Source organism: Dendrobates tinctorius, unplaced genomic scaffold (assembly GCF_039654945.1).
Source record: "Dendrobates tinctorius isolate UK_male_01 unplaced genomic scaffold, ASM3965494v1 ptg000057l, whole genome shotgun sequence".
In the NCBI taxonomy this organism is placed as follows: domain Eukaryota; kingdom Metazoa; phylum Chordata; class Amphibia; order Anura; family Dendrobatidae; genus Dendrobates; species Dendrobates tinctorius.
Window position 1 is genome coordinate 8,890,818 of NW_027361725.1, and position 17,219 is coordinate 8,908,036.

General features: G+C 46.2%; 2 protein-coding genes across 2 annotated transcripts in view; one reads left to right on the forward strand and one right to left on the reverse strand.

The window, feature by feature from the left end:
- Nucleotides 1-11,420, reverse strand: part of LRR1 (leucine rich repeat protein 1) — a 29,817-nt gene extending 18,397 nt beyond the window's left edge. The window contains exon 1 of the mRNA XM_073577754.1: nt 11,081-11,420. Within this exon, the coding sequence (XP_073433855.1) occupies nt 11,081-11,266 (186 nt within the window). The 5' untranslated portion in view covers nt 11,267-11,420. The remainder of the gene's footprint in view (nt 1-11,080) is intronic.
- A 3,365-nt stretch (nt 11,421-14,785) lies between these two features.
- RPS29 (ribosomal protein S29) lies at nt 14,786-16,400 on the forward strand. The gene is made up of 3 exons (XM_073577755.1): nt 14,786-14,943; nt 15,664-15,763; nt 16,274-16,400. The coding sequence occupies exons 1-3, from the start codon at nt 14,882-14,884 to the stop codon at nt 16,280-16,282; spliced, it is 171 nt and encodes a 56-aa protein (XP_073433856.1). The 5' UTR covers nt 14,786-14,881; the 3' UTR covers nt 16,283-16,400.
- Nucleotides 16,401-17,219: the final 819 nt, after the last annotated feature.

The following is a 17,219-nucleotide window of genomic DNA, read 5'->3' on the forward strand; positions in this document are numbered from 1 at the left end:
GATGATTCTGCTGGTACATTCACTCAGAGCACTACATTGTCCTCGCAGTGTACAGAGCCAGATTTTGACCCTGATGAGACTCAGGTGCCCCTTCCCGCACACTATACCACCATACACGGTGACACAGAGAAAGGTGCACATGACATAGAAGAGGAGGTGATGGATGACCCAGTTGTTGACCCAGATTGGCATCCATTGGGGGAAGAGGGTGCTGCTTCCAATAGCTCAGATGAGGAGCATCCACAGCAGACATCGACATCGCAACAGCTGTTATCTGGCAGGCCCGGAGCACTCCAAAGACAGGTTCCAAACATCAAAAGAGTTGCTGGACAGCTTGTCCAGAGGGTCAAAAGATCACAGCGTGCTAGGGCGCAAAATGTCTGCCAAAGTAGGAAGAGTGCAGTGTGGCACTTTTTTGAACAAAATCCTCATGATCAGGCCAAGGTTATCTGTAAGAAGTGCGCAAAGACCTTTAGCCGAGGGAAAAATCTGAAAAATTTGAATACCAGTTGCATGCTTAGACATTTAACCAGCATGCACTTGCAAGCGTGGACACAACACCAAACCTCAAGTGCCACATGTGCAACTGATCACAACGAAGGTAGTCAGCAACGGATTGTTTCCCCCACTGTAAGCCCACCGGTTAGCACAGCAGCAAATGTTGAGGTGTCGTTGCAAGGCCACAGCAGTCAGGGAATCCCACTGTTATATCAACGAAAGACTGATTCTAGGCCATCAGAAAGAACACCAACTCCATCACCATCATCAACCCTCTCTGTCCGCCCTGTCCACCGCTACTTCCACCATATGCAGCTCTCAAGTACAGCTCACCCTCCCAGACACTATGAGTAGGTCAAGAAAGTACTCAGTCTCTCATCCGCGTACACTGGGTTTGAACGCCCACATTGCCAAACTAATCTCGTTTGAGATGATGCCCTTTCGGTTGGTGGAAAGCACAGCTTTCTGCGAACTCATGGCCTATGCAGTACCACGCTATGACCTACCCAGTCGCCACTTCTTCTCTCGCAAAGCCATCCCAGCCCTCCACCATCATGTGAAAGACCGCATTGTCCATGCACTCAAGCAGTCAGTGAGCGGAAAGGTGCACCTCACAACTGATGCATGGTCCAGTCGGCATGGCCAGGGCCGTTACGTGTCCATCACTGCGCACTGGGTTAATGTGGTGGATGCAGGGTCCACAGGGGACAGCGGTGGTGGGACAGTGCTGCCTAGCCCACGGTATAGGAAACAGTTGGCTGTAGGCGTTCGACCCTCCTCCTCCTCCTCCAGAAGCGAAAGCTCGTCCACAGAGCGCAGTCGTACGAGCACTCCATCTGCAGCTGCCACTGTTGCACACGATGTGTCCCCCTATCGAGCAGCTAGTGGAAAGCGTCAGCAGGCTGTGTTGCAGATGATGTGTTTGGGCGAAAGACACACCGCCGAGGTGCTGGCCGAGTACTTGAAGCGACAAACTGAGTCATGGCTGGGCAGTGTACATCTTGAGGCAGGCAAGGTAGTTAGTGATAACGGCCGTAATTTTGTGGCAGCCATAGCCCTTTCAAAACTCAGCCACATACCTTGCTTGGCTCACACCTTGAACCTGGTGGTGCAGTGCTTCCTCAAAAATTATCCGGAGTCAACAGCCCTGCTCCAGAAGGTGCGAAGACTGTGCGCGCACATCCGCCGGTCGCCTGTACACTCCGTTCGTATGCAGAAGCTGCAGCGATTGCTCCACCTTCCCAACCACCGCCTCATTATCGACATTGCAACAAGGTGGAACTCCACCCTGCACATGGTGGAGCGGCTGTGCGAGCAGAGGCAGGCCATAATGCATTTGTGGGAGGATACACGGCCAGGCACTTTGAGAGCAGACATGGAGTTAACAGGCATGCAGTGGTCGAAGCTGAAAGACCTTTGTAAAGTCCTTCAGTGTTTTGAGGAATGCACACGGCTGGTAAGCGCAGACGACGCCATCCTTAGCATGAGCATCCCACTTATGCGTCTGCTCATGCAAACTTTGACGCACCTTAAGGAGCAGGCGTCTGCAGCCAATGTTGATGAGGAGGAAGAAGAGGAGGGAATCCTTGATGACATTCAGCCATTGTCTGCTCAGGGACCTCTCCTGGACGAGGTGGAGGAAGAAGAGGAGGAGGAGGATGATGGGGATGATTACTTAGGGGAGGAGGATGCATCTCGTGGGGCAAGTGACAATGTTGGCGTGGCAAGGTCTGGTACAGGGTTTGTGCGTGACTGGAGGGATGTGGATTTGCCAGAAAGTGCTACTCCACCCAGCACTCGCAGTGCATCATTGACACCGGGAACATTGGCCCACATGTCAGATTATGCCTTGCGGATCCTAAAAAGGGACCCCCGCATTGCCAAAATGATGAACGATGACGACTACTGGTTGGCCAGCATCCTGGATCCACGCTATAAAGGCAAATTACAAAACATCATGCCACAGGAGAACCTTGACCTAATATTGGCTAATAAACAAGCAACTCTGGTAAATCGGTTGCTTGAAGCATTCCCAGCACACAGCAGTGGTGATGGTTCTCACACGAGCCGTACGGGCAGGGGGCAGCTTGGCAGAGGTGTTCGTGGTGCACACAGCAGAAGTGGCGTTGGAGACAGGGGTTTCATGACAATGTTGTGGACTGATTTTTCAAATACCGCTCACACAACTGGTAATACTGCATCGATGGAAAGTGACAGGAGACAGCAGTTGTCAACTATGGTTACAAACTACTTTTCCTCCCATATCGATGTTCTCCCACACAGGTCATTCCCCTTTGACTATTGGGCCGCTAAACTGGACACCTGGCTTGAATTGGCCCAATATGCTTTACAGGAGCTCGCTTGCCCAGCTGCAAGTGTGCTATCGGAAAGAGTCTTCAGTGCAGCTGGATCAATCCTGACAGAAAAAAGGACCCGTCTGTCAACGCAAAATGTGGATGATCTAACCTTCATTAAAATGAACCACGCATGGGTTTCCAAGGATTTTGTCCCACCTTCCCCTGATGACACATAGGGTGACAGAAAAATGGCTTGCTTTGGTCCACCTCTTCCTGGTACTTCACCTATTTCGCCTTTTGCATCAGCTGAATGTCCAACATCAACATATGCCACTTTCTAAAACTCCCTAACTGTGCTGCCTCCCCCCCCATGGCCGGGGTAACCACCTAGCGCACGACACCGTGCGAGTGCCGTTGCCCTGGACAGGTGGGTAGGCCGACTCTTGGGCGCGGGCACTGGCACACCCGCCGTCAGACACACCGCTGTACTATGAGGGGCCCAGTGCCAGTACCGACGCCCAAGAGTGGGCCCCCCTTGCTTGGGCAGGGCCCCAGCATTTGCAATCTTTACCTCTCCCTGCTCCTCCGCTGTGTAATCTGGCCCGTCAAATCCATACTGTGCCTGACACCGTCTGAGCCTGCCTCATGCTGTATAGACATATATTTTGAATGTGTACGCTATCCATACATGTTATCCGGGGATACGGTACCCTTTCTAACCTTTGTGCAATGACGTGCAATCCATACTGGGCCTAACACCGTCTGAGCCTGCCTCATGCTGTATAGACATATATTTTGAATGTGTACGCTATCCATACATGTTATCCGGGGATACGGTACCCTTTCTAACCTTTGTGCAATGACGTGCAATCCATACTGGGCCTAACACCGTCTGAGCCTGCCTCATGCTGTATAGACATATATTTTGAATGTGTACGCTATCCATACATGTTATCCGGGGATACGGTACCCTTTCTAACCTTTGTGCAATGACGTGCAATCCATACTGGGCCTAACACCGTCTGAGCCTGCCTCATGCTGTATAGACATATATTTTGAATGTGTACGCTATCCATACATGTTATCCGGGGATACGGTACCCTTTCTAACCTTTGTGCAATGACGTGCAATCCATACTGGGCCTAACAACGTCTGAGCCTGCCTCATGCTGTATAGACATATATTATGAATGTGTACGCTATCCATACATGTTATCCGGGGATACGGTACCCTTTCTAACCTTTGTGCAATGACGTGCAATCCATACTGGGCCTAACACCGTCTGAGCCTGCCTCATGCTGTATAGACATATATTTTGAATGTGTACGCTATCCATACATGTTATCCGGGGATACGGTACCCTTTCTAACCTTTGTGCAATGACGTGCAATCCATACTGGGCCTAACAACGTCTGAGCCTGCCTCATGCTGTATAGACATATATTTTGAATGTGTACGCTATCCATACATGTTATCCGGGGACACGGTACCCTTTCTAACCTTTGTGCAATGACGTGCAATCCATACTGGGCGTGAGAACGGCTGGCGAGCTGTTAAGCAAGCTACAGCACCTGTCCAGACAAGTACAGGGATTCCCTAGCGAGGAGACTTATTCGATTGTTTTCTATGTTGGGACAGCAATTTTTGGGGAGCACTATACTCTGGAGAATGATAGATGGGGCCCACCATACACTGGAACATTCCAAAGGTGGACATCAGACACTGGAGCAGCATTTACAGAGCCCATTATACACTAGAGCATTAGAAATGGGGCCCATTATGTTTGGAGCATTATTTGGGCCCATAAGACAGTGGAGCTTCATCCATGGGGACCAACATATACTGTAGCATTATGTGGAGCTCATCATATACGGTTTCAAACATTATATGGGACCAATGATTCTGTATGGAGAAATAGATGGGCCTCGTCATGAGATGTAAAAAGTGAGGTATTTTTCATTGTACTATACCGCTATTTATCTGCCGTATCGGAGCATGATGAGTTGTGGTATGTGTTAAAGGGGCGCTCTTTCGCCCAGGGCACATGAAAACCTGCAGCCAGCCCTCCCCCCCCACAACTTTAGCCAAATAACCCCCATTTTTCAGTGCGTAACTAGTATTATGAAGTTAATTAAGGTTGACAAGCTTAAGTAAGAAGAATTGATGCTTTTGGCATTCAAATGGGCACTGTTGGTGTGTTTCCTGTCCTCCTCTCACTGCCGACTTTTATTCCCCATTGACTTACATTGGGTTTCGTGTTTCGGGACGACCCCGACTTTTCCCTATAATCGGACGATCTTGCTCGACCCGACTTTTGGAAAAGTCGGGTTTCACGAAACGAAACGCGACCCTAAAAAAACAAAAGTCACTCAACTCTAGTTGAAGTGTCTTGGCAATGTTGATTGTAGTCATGCCTTGACCCAAATACTCCACAATTTGTTGCTTCTCAGCAGCCGACATCCTTTTTCTTTCCAATTTTGGCAAAAAATGTAGGCTGCTTAATAATGTGGAACAGCCTTCTTAAGTAGTCTTGCCTTTATTTGGACACACCTGCCAAACTAATTTGCACAGGTATCTGCAATTGCTTTCAGTGATATAAAGAGCCCTGACACACATCACCATCAATGAGTTTAAATGACAAACAAAAAAATTCTAACCTTATCACTCCTAAACTCTTTTTGCATAATAATTTGGAACACAGTGTAGTTGTCATGGGAGATTTCAACTATCCTGACATTTGTTGGGAATCTCAGGCAAAACTAACAGGTCAAGGAAATTCTTATCCTCTCTTGTTGACAACTTTATCTTCCAAAAGGTAGGGGTGAAAACAAGGGGAACTGCTACCTTGGATCTAATCATAATAAACAGGGAGGAAATGGTTGAGGAGGTAAACGTGGCTGGGACCCTAGGAGGTAGCGACCATGCTATTTTACAATTTTGGATAACTAGAGGAGGAAGACCTGTGAAGACTCAGACGTCAAGGTTAGATTTCAGAAAGGCAGATTTTGAGGGATTGAGAAAGAGAATTGGAGGGATCCAATGGCTGGATATTCTTAAGGACAAAAATGTCCAGGAAGGATGGGAAATATTGAAAAATGAAATTCTCAAAGCACAATTAACAATTCCGAAAAGAGGGAAGAATAGGAAGCATTTAAGGAAACCAGGATGGATGAACACAGAACTTAAAGGGAATCTGTCACCTACCCTTTGGCGGGCGATGAAAACGAGGTTGGTCCGGTCCGATGGGCGCCGCCTCCCCATCCTTGCCCGCCGTCCGCAGGTTATTGCTGAATTGGAGTAGGTGTACGCCATTTTTTGCGCGTGCGCTAAGCATTCATAGCTAGCGCACGCGCAGTATGCTTTGCCCAACTGCAGGCAAAGCCGAAAAGCCGGACTGCGCATGCGCCGGTTAACTAAGCCCCGGAACACAGCAAAATACTTCCGGGGCTTAGTTAACCGGCGCATGCGCAGTCCAGCTTTTCGGCTTTGCCCGCAGTTGGGCAAAGCATACTGCGCGTGCGTTAGCTATGAATGCTTAGCGCACGCGCAAAAAATGGCGTACACCTACTCCAATTCAGCAATAACCTGCGGACGGCGGGCAAGGATGGGGAGGCGCACACATCTGGAACACCGCCCATCGGACCGACCTCGTTTTCATCGCCCGCCAAAGGGTAGGTGACAGATTCCATTTAAGCACATGCTAAAAAGGAAGAAAGAAATGTTTATAAAATGGAAAGAGGGAGGCATATCTAAAGAAGAATATAATGCTGTCTGTAGAACTTGCAGGCCACAAATCAGATTATCTAAAGCTGACAATTGAGGCTTGCAAGAGATGTCAAAAGCAATAAAAAGGATTCTGGGGATATGTCAAAAGTAAAAGAAAAGTCACAGATGCTATAGGATTTTTACAGAATGAAAATGAGGATTTTTACAGGATGAAAATGATGAAATGGTAAGACAGGATTTTGAGAAGGCCGAACTTTTAAATTCCTATTTTGCATCTGTTTTCTCTCAGAAAGGAAATGTAACATCAACTGTTCTTCACTGTCCTATTAAGGGAATAGAAGAATCCAGGATATCTATAAACAGAAAGATAGTGAGGAAACACTTAGCTAACCTAAATGAATTCAAGTCTCCAGGTCCAGATGAATTACACCCCAGAGTACTGAAGGAGATAGCAGAAGAAATTTTTGAACCCCTCTCCATAATCTTTGAAAATTCTTGGAGAACAGGAGAAGTCCCAGAAGACTGGAGAAGAGCAAATGTTGTTCCTATCTTCAAAAAGGGGAAGAAGGTGGACCCAGGCAACTATAGGCCGGTGAGTCTGACTTCTATACCAGGAAAGATCTTTGAACAAATTATTAAACAACATGTATGTCAGTACCTGGATAAGAATGAAGTGATTAAACAGTCAGCATGGGTTGTAACTAATAAGTCATGTCAGACTAACTTAATTTCCTTCTATGACGGAATCACTGATTGGGTGGATCAAGGAAATGCTGTATAGTATATCTTGACTTCAGCAAAGCATTTGACAAAGTATCTCATACAATCCTTATTGAAAAAATGACTAAGTATGGAATGGACAAGGCAACTGTTAGGTGGATTCATAACTGGCTTAGTGATCGGACCCAAAGAGTGGTCGTAAATGGCTGCACATCCAGTTGGAAGAATGTCTCAAGTGGGGTACCACAGGGCTCTGTTCTGGGCCCTGTATTGTTCAACATCTTTATCAACGATTTATATGAAGGAATTGAGGGTAAACTGATTAAATTTACTGATGACACAAAGCTTGGAGGGATAGCTAATACTAGAGAAGAGAAGTGAGAGGATTCAAAAAGATATAAATAAACTGGAGAAGTGGGCAGGAACTAACAATGGTTTTTAACAGGGAAAAATGCAAAGTACTACATCTGGGCAATAAAAATGAAAAAAGCATATACAGAATGGGAGGAATAGGGCTAAGCAAGAGCACATGTGAAAAAGACTTTGGTATACTAATAGATCACAGACTGAATATGAGTCAACAGTGTGATGCAGCAGCAAAAATGGCAAATGCAATTCTAGGATGTATTAACAAAAGCATACAGTCTAGATCACGTGAAGTCATTATTTCCCTCTACTCCTCTTTGGTCAGACCTCATCTGTAATACTGTGTCCAGTTTTGGGCACCACATTTTAAAAAAGACATCAACAAACTGGAGCAAGTTCAGAAAAGAGCGACCAGAATGGTGACCGGTCTGCAAGCCCTGTCTTATGAGGAAAGGTTGCAGGATTTGGGATTGTTTAGCTTGCAGAAGAGAAGACAGAGGAGACTTAATAGCTGTCTACAAATATCTCAAGGGCTGTCACATGGTAGAAGGATCATCTTTATTCTCATTTGTACAAGGAAAGACTAGGAGCAATGGGATGAAACTGAATGGGAAGAGACACATTAGATATTAGAAAAAACTTTTTGACAGTTAGACGTGCCCAGCTACCCCATACGTGTATGAGAGAGCCACAGAAGTTTTATACATGTAAGTTGTTGTTAATTTAAAGCAGTATTGCAGTTACACACCATGCAGGAATAGCTCACTCTAACTTGGATCAGTATAGCCTGCACATGAAGCAGGGCACAAGAGTAAGCAGTGATTAACCTGTAGTTCTCTGCACTAGGCATCTGATATGTTTGAAATGAGGAGTAAGTTTCCCTGAGGCAAGCACAATTAGGCTGTTCCTTTATTATAACAATTAGATAACATTTATACAATTGAGTAAGCTTATGCAGCAATCATGTATCTTTGTTTGTAAGTATTTGCAATTGATAAAAGAAAAGCTGAGAACAAAAGTCGCTACTATTTGAGCATTAATGCATTGTGATTATTCCATCTAGGATTAGTTAGCTCTGCCTTTGATCATTATGGCAGACATATAATGTAGGGAGCTCAGCGAAATTGTTACTTACCTTTAGCAGTGTGTATTTTACACTATTTAATTAAGGATGTGTTCCTTCTGCTTTTAGAACTATTGGGCTTTTTCCATAAACATTCAGATGGAAGTTTAATATATAGCTATATGAATTTATGACTAAGTAATGAACATTATTTGTATGGGAAAAAAAAGATTGAGAAAAATGTTTGTTTGATATATGATTATGATGTATAAAGCTGAACTCTGAGCATTTATCATTACATTTGTTCCTTGGGTTTTTTTTTAGAAATTTCCTTGTAAAAAATTTTTTATGAAATTTATTAATAAATGATTGGTTTTATTGATTCATCTATTTTTGCCTATTTGCCTTTGTTATGTCTGCACAAATTTGTGGCAGAAATTGAGATATAATATATTGTATTGAGGTGGCTATTATTTTTGGACTAATTTGTTATGTATATTCTGATCATCATGTAGCAATTTCAGATATCCAGTGGCATTGATGTTTCCATTGGTGGCCCCACTATCTTTGTATCCCATTTACCACATCATACCATCACTTATGGGTGTCCGAGCATTCCTACATGAACAGTTTCCTGGAAAGTGGATTGGTCGTCGTGGTCCAGTTGAGTGGCCACCAATGTCTCCTGATCTGACCCCCTTAGACTTTTATCTTTGGGGTCATCTGAAGGCAATTGTCTATGCTGTGAAGATACGAGATGTGCAGCATCTGAAACAACGGATACTGGAAGCCTGTGCTAGCATTTCTTCTGCGGTGTTGCTACCAGTGTGTCAAGAGTTGGAGAAGAGGGTTGCATTGTCAATCCAACACAATGGGCAGCACTTTGAACACATTTTATAAGTGGTCATAAACTTGTAAATAACTCATGAAAGAATAAAGTTACTTTAAAACTAAGCACACCATTGTTTTTCTTGTGAAATTCTCAATAAGTTTGATGTGTCACATGACCCTCTTCCCATTGGAAAAAATAAAGTTGGATCCAAAATGGTCACCACCCAACTTGAAAAGTTTCCCCCCCTCCCATATACTAATGTGCCACAAACAGGAAGTTGATATCACCAACCATTCCCATTTTATTTAGTTGTATACATAAAAATGGCCCACCCTGTATTTAGTGGTGTACCTTAGCATGGACTTTGGAGGAGGGGGTGTTAGTCATTACATGGACATATCCAGTGAATTATAACAGATTTTCTATAGTATTTATACATGTCTTTGTTCAATATTTTTCAATAAAAGTATTTATCATAGTTTGGTGATCTGTTTTGCACACTTTATATTCTTTGTTTAGGTGCACAGTTGGCCGATTACATTTATGTTTGTAGTGCCTTCAGTATTCTTCTCACAAACAGTCTGCAATTTATTTTTCAGCATAACAGCAGCAAGCTGAGGAATAGTTTAAGTTGTGCGACTTGCTCTTGCCACACCTGAAGCCCCGACATATAACGGGTTATTATCAGCACCTCTCACCACCACACTGGCAGCTGCCGCGTGCTCGGCATGAGGATCGCGGCGCTGCGCACACAGGGTGCCCGGCATGAGGATCGCGGCGCTCCGCACACAGGGTGCCCGGCATGAGGATCGCGGCGCTGCGCACACAGGGCGCCCGGCAGGAAGATCGCGGCGCTGCGCACACAGGGCGCCCGGCATGAGGATCGCGGCGCTGCGCACACAGGGTGCCCGGCATGAGGATCGCGGCGCTGCGCACACAGGGTGCCCGGCATGAGGATCGCGGCGTTGCGCACACAGGGTGCCCGGCAGGAAGATCGCGGCGCTGCGCACACAGGGCGCCCGGCAGGAAGATCGCGGCGCTGCGCACACAGGGCGCCCGGCAGGAAGATCGCGGCGCTGCGCACACAGGGTGCCCGGCATGAGGATCGCGGTGCTGCGCACACAGGGTGCCCGGCATGAGGATCGCGGCGTTGCGCACACAGGGTGCCCGGCATGAAGATCGCGGCGCTGCGCACACAGGGCGCCCGGCATGAAGATCGCGGCGCACGCAGGGCACACGGCATCGGGATCGCTGCGCACGCAGGGTGTCAGCACCCCATTCTGATTATTAGAATTCATGGAGCGATCTCTGCAGTGTGGCTGAAGGCTGTAGCTTTACCAGCTGCCCCTTCATGTGGAGGATCACCTGACAGACATGGGGGGGGAAGGACCCCCTATTATCAATACTAGTCAGACCTCGCGGTCTGATTCAGAATATCTGCTAATCGGGCACTATTCTGGATGGAAGGAATGTTACAGCCTCCATAGAAAGTTATGGACAGTCAGTAACCCACACTCATCAGGCATTGCTGCTGCAGAACCTCTTTTCTCCCCACAGTGATAAGGAGTGGGAACTCGCCTTGTATCTGGAGCCAGCCTTGTCCTTGATGGTACAGATCATCAGGTAGATCGGTCCCCGCTGCCCGCAGCCTTTCTCCTCCTGCCGCCCCACAGACAGCACGGCCCGGGTCCCTCTCCCCCTATTCCTCATGCCAAATGTGGGGAGCAGCCGGCTCACCACCTCCACCTCACACTGCAGCTTCATGGCGCCGAGTTCTGCTGTTATTCCGCCTGGGTCATAGAGAGCAGAGGCCGCTCCGCAGCGCTCTATCCGGCCATAGCAACCACAGCTTCGTGTTCCCGCGCATCAGTTACGTGACGTCATTGCACCTCCACATCCGCCAGGATGATAGAGAGGATGGGCTAGAATGCCGCAGTCTCTATGGTTATTGTTGGGGACCTTTGTGCACTGGGGAAATGTTGCCGTTGTCAATAGCAGCCAATAAAAATAGCTATAATATTAAAGCTTTATTTTTGGTCTTACTCATATTAACCCCTTTATGTCTGGGTGATTTTTCTTTTCTTCCTCCAGGAGCCCTCATTTATTTAAATTTTTTTCGTAGGCATTATTTTTAGCGGGATGAGTTTTAGGTGTGAACGCCGCCATTCACTTTACCGTACAATCGGAAAATGTGGGATGGAATAATCGATACAAAAATGTCCGCTCTTTATAAGGTTTTGTTGGCGTTCTTAATGCTTTTTACTCCATTTTCTTGGACTGCAAGATTCTTCAATATTTCTGGTGATAAATCTCCTTTTTCTTTACAGCGTTTACCCCATAGGTTAATTATTTGGCGATTTCAGATTGTGATCAGTGCCGCCCCGGCCCCTTCAAAAGCTGAGTCTTCTGTCTGGATGGAAGTGGGTGACGTCTCTACATCAACCACATGGTGCTCGGAATCTCGAGTCAGCGCAAAGTCATGTAATGCACAGACGCTGCCTTCACTTTTGTACGTCACCAAAGAGGCACGCCTGTGATAGTCTCTGATTCCACTGCGCAGGCTCAAGACTTCGAGCACCGTGTGGATGACATAGAGACGACATCCACTTCCATCCACATAGGAAAGTCAGAGTTTGAAAGGACCGGTGTCGCGCTGATCACAATCTGGATCCGCTCATCAGACCCGACAGCGCAACTTACATGCATAGTTCGCAGGCGCACCTGTGAGGCTATAAAAGGGTTGTAAAAACCACATTCACATTAATATAAAGGTGATGGCCACAGTTTATAAGCCAAAAAACTGGTGACACGTTGCCTTTAAATTAATTTATACTTAAGGCCCTTTTACATTTAGCGATGCACCAGCGATCCCGACCACGATACGACCCGGTCAGGATCGCTGGTGCATCGCTAAATGGTCGCTAGTGAGCTGCCACACAGGCAGATCTCACAGCGATACAGCGGACGATACTTACCTTTCAGACGAGGCGATCCTGACGTCCGCCCGCTTCCACGCGTCGCTCGTCAGCACCAGCAGGAAGCCCAGCAGGAAGCGCCCGACAAGAAATGGAGCTGCGCGATCAACGACAGACAGCGGGGGAGCGGTCGGAGGTAAGTATCACACATACCGATATCGCTATAACGTCACAAAATCGGTGACGTTATAGAGATATTGCTAGCGATATCGCTATGTGTAAAACCCCCTTTATCCTTTATATCCCCAGTGGGAGACTTGAACATGTGATCACTTGATCTGAATAATGCTGTGAGAAAAATGAATGCCTTGCAATACATTGTTGTGCCAAATTGAATGTAAGGCCGGAGTCACACTAGCGATTAAATCGGACGAATGCAATGTGATAAAAAATCGCATTGAATTCATCCCAATGTTATTCTATGGGGCAGCTCCCATCATCCGATATTTTTTCTGAACGTTTCCTCGGACCGAGACAATCGCAGCATGCTGCAATTGTCACCGAGTTTCGGATCGGACTCGCCAATGCAAGTCTATGAGGGCGATAAAAAATCGGATTACAAACGGACCAAATATGTGAGTTGCGATAAAACCGCACCCGATGTCCTTTACAAAAAGCCGGCAATTCATTTAGCAATACAGTAAAATCACACTGACCGGTTAAATAAGGAAACGAAAGAATAGATATTGACACATAGAATACATATATATATATATATATATATATATAATTCATGCAGTTCCTCATAGCAGAATAGCCACTGTAACATTTGCCGGCTCCTGTAAATTCATTCCCCTACCCGACATGAAATGACACATGGTTTACATATAGTTAACCATTTCATTTCATGTTTTTTTTTATATGTCTATCACTAGAAATTAGATGAGGGTTTTTGTGTAAAATTTTGGAGTTGTAGGTGTTAATTTAAGGGGTTAATTCATTGTAAAAAATTGCAGGGAATTCCGCTGACGTCTCTGAGGCTACAGGGAGTCCCCGCAATTTTTTACAACGAATTACATCACACTTAATATTGGCTGCTGCTGGGAACAAACCAGTAAGATGGAGCTGTAGTGCTCCGCTCTATACACTGTTCACTGTAATAAGAGCTGATTGGTGGGAGAGCTGGATCCCAACTGATCTTATACTGATAAATCATCAATATAAAATACTGTCCAACTCCATTTAATCTGTTTTAAAGGGGTTTCACAGCCCTAAAACTGATGCACAACATAAAGAAGGATTTTTCCAGCGTCTCCAGGAGATAAAATAATATTTGCTTTATTGAGAATATAAAATCTTCATACCATCAGGTAAAAACGACATAAAGAGGCGTATGGAGGGGAGCAATTTCCTACACGTTTCACCCTAAAAGGGCTTAATCATGGAATGCCCTAAAACTGATCAGCTGTGAGAGAGAACTTGTGGCTCTCAGGTGAGTATTACGCCCTATGTTACAACACAGATCCATATTTTTATCAGTGGCTTTGTCTTATAATACAATCTAATTCCAGTCACAGTAAAATGTAACACGAGGCGCTAGCTGTAATCACCGGAGCTCTGAGGCCCCATACAACCGCTGATGGGTGGGAAACTGGTCTAATGTCCAAGGCCATATTATCACAGAGTCTATGATTGATGGCGGCCAAATACCGGAACCCACGGGGTACGAGAAACAGGCCGGCCATCGGCTGTGTTGCCCCACTCTCAGACATCTGGTATTTCAGCTCATCCTTTATTCCCTGAACGGCCGTACTAGTAACAGCAACTGGATAGGAAACATGTCTGTGAAAACCTGTGGTCTCCATCAGGTGCACCGCTGAGCGGCAGCCGCAAACAGCGCCCCATAGCCAAGCTGCTGATGAGTGTGATTTAGGCCGTGTTCACACTTTCAGTATTCTGTCAGTGTTTTATATCAGTATGTGTAAGCCAAAACCAGGAGTGGGTGATAAATCCAAAAGTGGTGCCGTGTTTCTATAATATTTTTCTCCTGACTTTGGCTTACAAACACTGAATGTGGCCTTAGAGAGATGGATGTATAACACCACAAACACGTGCTTTGTTCTAATTTACGCACTTGCCTCTTCAGAGAAGTAATGCATAAGTCTCATCACTCTGACATGCTGGGCTGGCTGGTCACTCTACACAAGGAGAACTGCTACTCTAAGATCCTTGTTCTTATTTATGAAATTGTCATTAAAGTTTCATCGTTTTGAATACTGTCGCTGTTGATTAAGAGGACGCTACTTTGGTTTCCATGGCAACCCGGTCGCCGCAGTGCAAGCTGGGATCTACGCGAGTAAGGTCTCGCCTGTCGCGCTGCATGCCGGGAATCCGCTGCCTGGATTGATTAGCGGCTGCGCGGCTCCTCCTTTTCCTTTTCGCGAGCAGCAGACAGTCGGACGAGATGGGTCACCAGCAGCTGTACTGGAGTCACCCGAGGAAATTCGGCCAGGGCTCCCGCTCCTGGTGAGTGTGTGGCGGCTCGCCATGCGGTGAGGGTCTGCTGGGGCCGGGGAGAGAAGGTTGGGCGGTGGCTCCATGGTAATGGGGTAGATAGGCCGCATGGAAGAGCATCATGGCGGCGTCGGCCTTGTGGTCTGCGGCGCTGTGTATCCGGGGAGGCCTCTAATTCTGCGCTATGCCCAGCTAGAGCCGTGTAGTCTTCCTTCTCCCCCTAGTGCTGTCTATAGATCTCTGCGTGATGTCAGTGATTTGGAATTAGACGACTGCGCAGTCGCCACAGATGTGCTTACACTAAAGGGGACTGTCTCCTTCTTACAGGGTGGTGTGAGGATAAAAACAAAAAAACTCCCCGTTGGTAATCTCCCCTGAGACCAGTGCACCCCACTGTTCACCTGGCCTCAACATCAGGTGGGGCTTCACATGACCGCTGCAGCTGATCAGCAGCCTAGGGACTTAACACGATACCTGATCAGCAAGAGCTGTACATGTGGGTGCTGCAGTGATCCGGTCTCCTCCCCACCTGATATTGAGGCAGTGGGGGTCTGTATACTGGGTTTGTTTGTACATCACCATGGGTCTTTGTTTTACCCCTCCCTGTAGAAAATGTATTCTGGGCTAAAAATCTTTATAACTGGTCTCATTAAAGCTTTTTATTTTTTTTACTAATAAAGTCTAAACAGTGCATTGAGAAGACATACAATCTATATTCATTTCTGTTTACAGCCGCGTTTGCTCTAATAGACACGGACTGATCCGCAAATACGGACTGAACATGTGCCGCCAGTGCTTCAGGCAGTACGCGAAAGACATCGGCTTTGTTAAGGTAAGTTTTGCTCTTAAACCCATTTAATGTAATTGCATCCCGTTGTTGAACTATTGGCACGTCACTCTGGGCTGCAGCCGTTGTACGGAGTTTCCTAGATATCAGTTTATTAGGTCTTAGTATGTCAGAACTGGGCACGGGTATCCTAACCAATGTTACACGGTGCAGGTTATTTACAGTCCACTTCGTTACATGTTCTAAAGATGTCACGGGAATCACAGCGGATGGTAAACATGGCAAATAGTTTCGTTAGGATTTACGTGCAGTATCAGAAGAGTGGAAACCTCTATCTTTAAGAAGTGTGATCAATCTCCGATTATTGGGGGCTCTGTTCTGGCACTGCAGCTCAAGTCCTAGTCACTTCAATGTAGAGCTCCATTCAGCCATAATGTTTAACATCCGCTCACTAGGAAAAGTGGCGTCATATGTATTAGTGCTATCATCTACTGTTGTACTGTGATGGGTGTTTAGTAGCTTTTCTGATCTTGTATTTTCTTTTTTGCCTTTCAGTTGGATTAAGCACAGCCTCCAGTTTGGACAAGAAAAATGACCGTAATTTCTTTAAACGAAATGTAGTGAAGACTTGTGGGTACTTGACGCAAATTGTACATAAACCAATAAACTGGTGCAGTCTTCACTTTGTGTTCTAGCCCATTTTGTCAATACCAGTTGTAGTCGCTCTTACTACATCATTGTAAGTACAAGGAATTAAGCTTCATTAGGTCTGCACAAAGATGGTTATTGGGGATGTGACAGATCAGATATTGATAACCTGATGGGCTTGTACACTCAACAATATTTTCAGGGTTACAACATTAGATCACACTCGGACCAATGGGGCTGTGCATATCTAACTTTTTTTCTCTTGGACTCAGTCTGCCAGAGGAAAAAATTGGTGCATGCCTGAATTAAAACCAATATTTCACTCACACTCTGCTATGCAAGCCATAGTCATTGGAAAATATTGGTGTGCAGTCAGATTTCCAGACTTGCAAATGGGAAAAGAAAAATTCTCCATTCTGAGAAAATTAGACACTCGTGCTAATCACACATTGAACCAATTATCTTGGATGAGAAAATATATGGTGGTGTGATGCTAAAGGTACTGTCACACTAAGCGATATCGCTATAACTTGTGACGTTATAGCGATATTGCTAGCGATATCGCTGTGTGATATTTACCTACGGTTATTGCTGATCGCGCGAGAACGTTCAGGACCGCTTCTCGTCAGCTTCCTGCGGCGCTTCCTGTGGAGAGACTAGCGTGGAGCCGGGCAGGAGGACGTCAGGATCACCTAGTGTGACAGGTAAGTACCGACCCCTGTCCCCAGCGATGTCGCTGGTGAGATCTGCCTGTGTGGCAGCTCACTAGCGACCACTTAGCGATGTACCAGGGATCCTGACCGCGTCATATCGCTGGTCGGGATCGTTAGTACATCGCTACGTGTGACAGTAC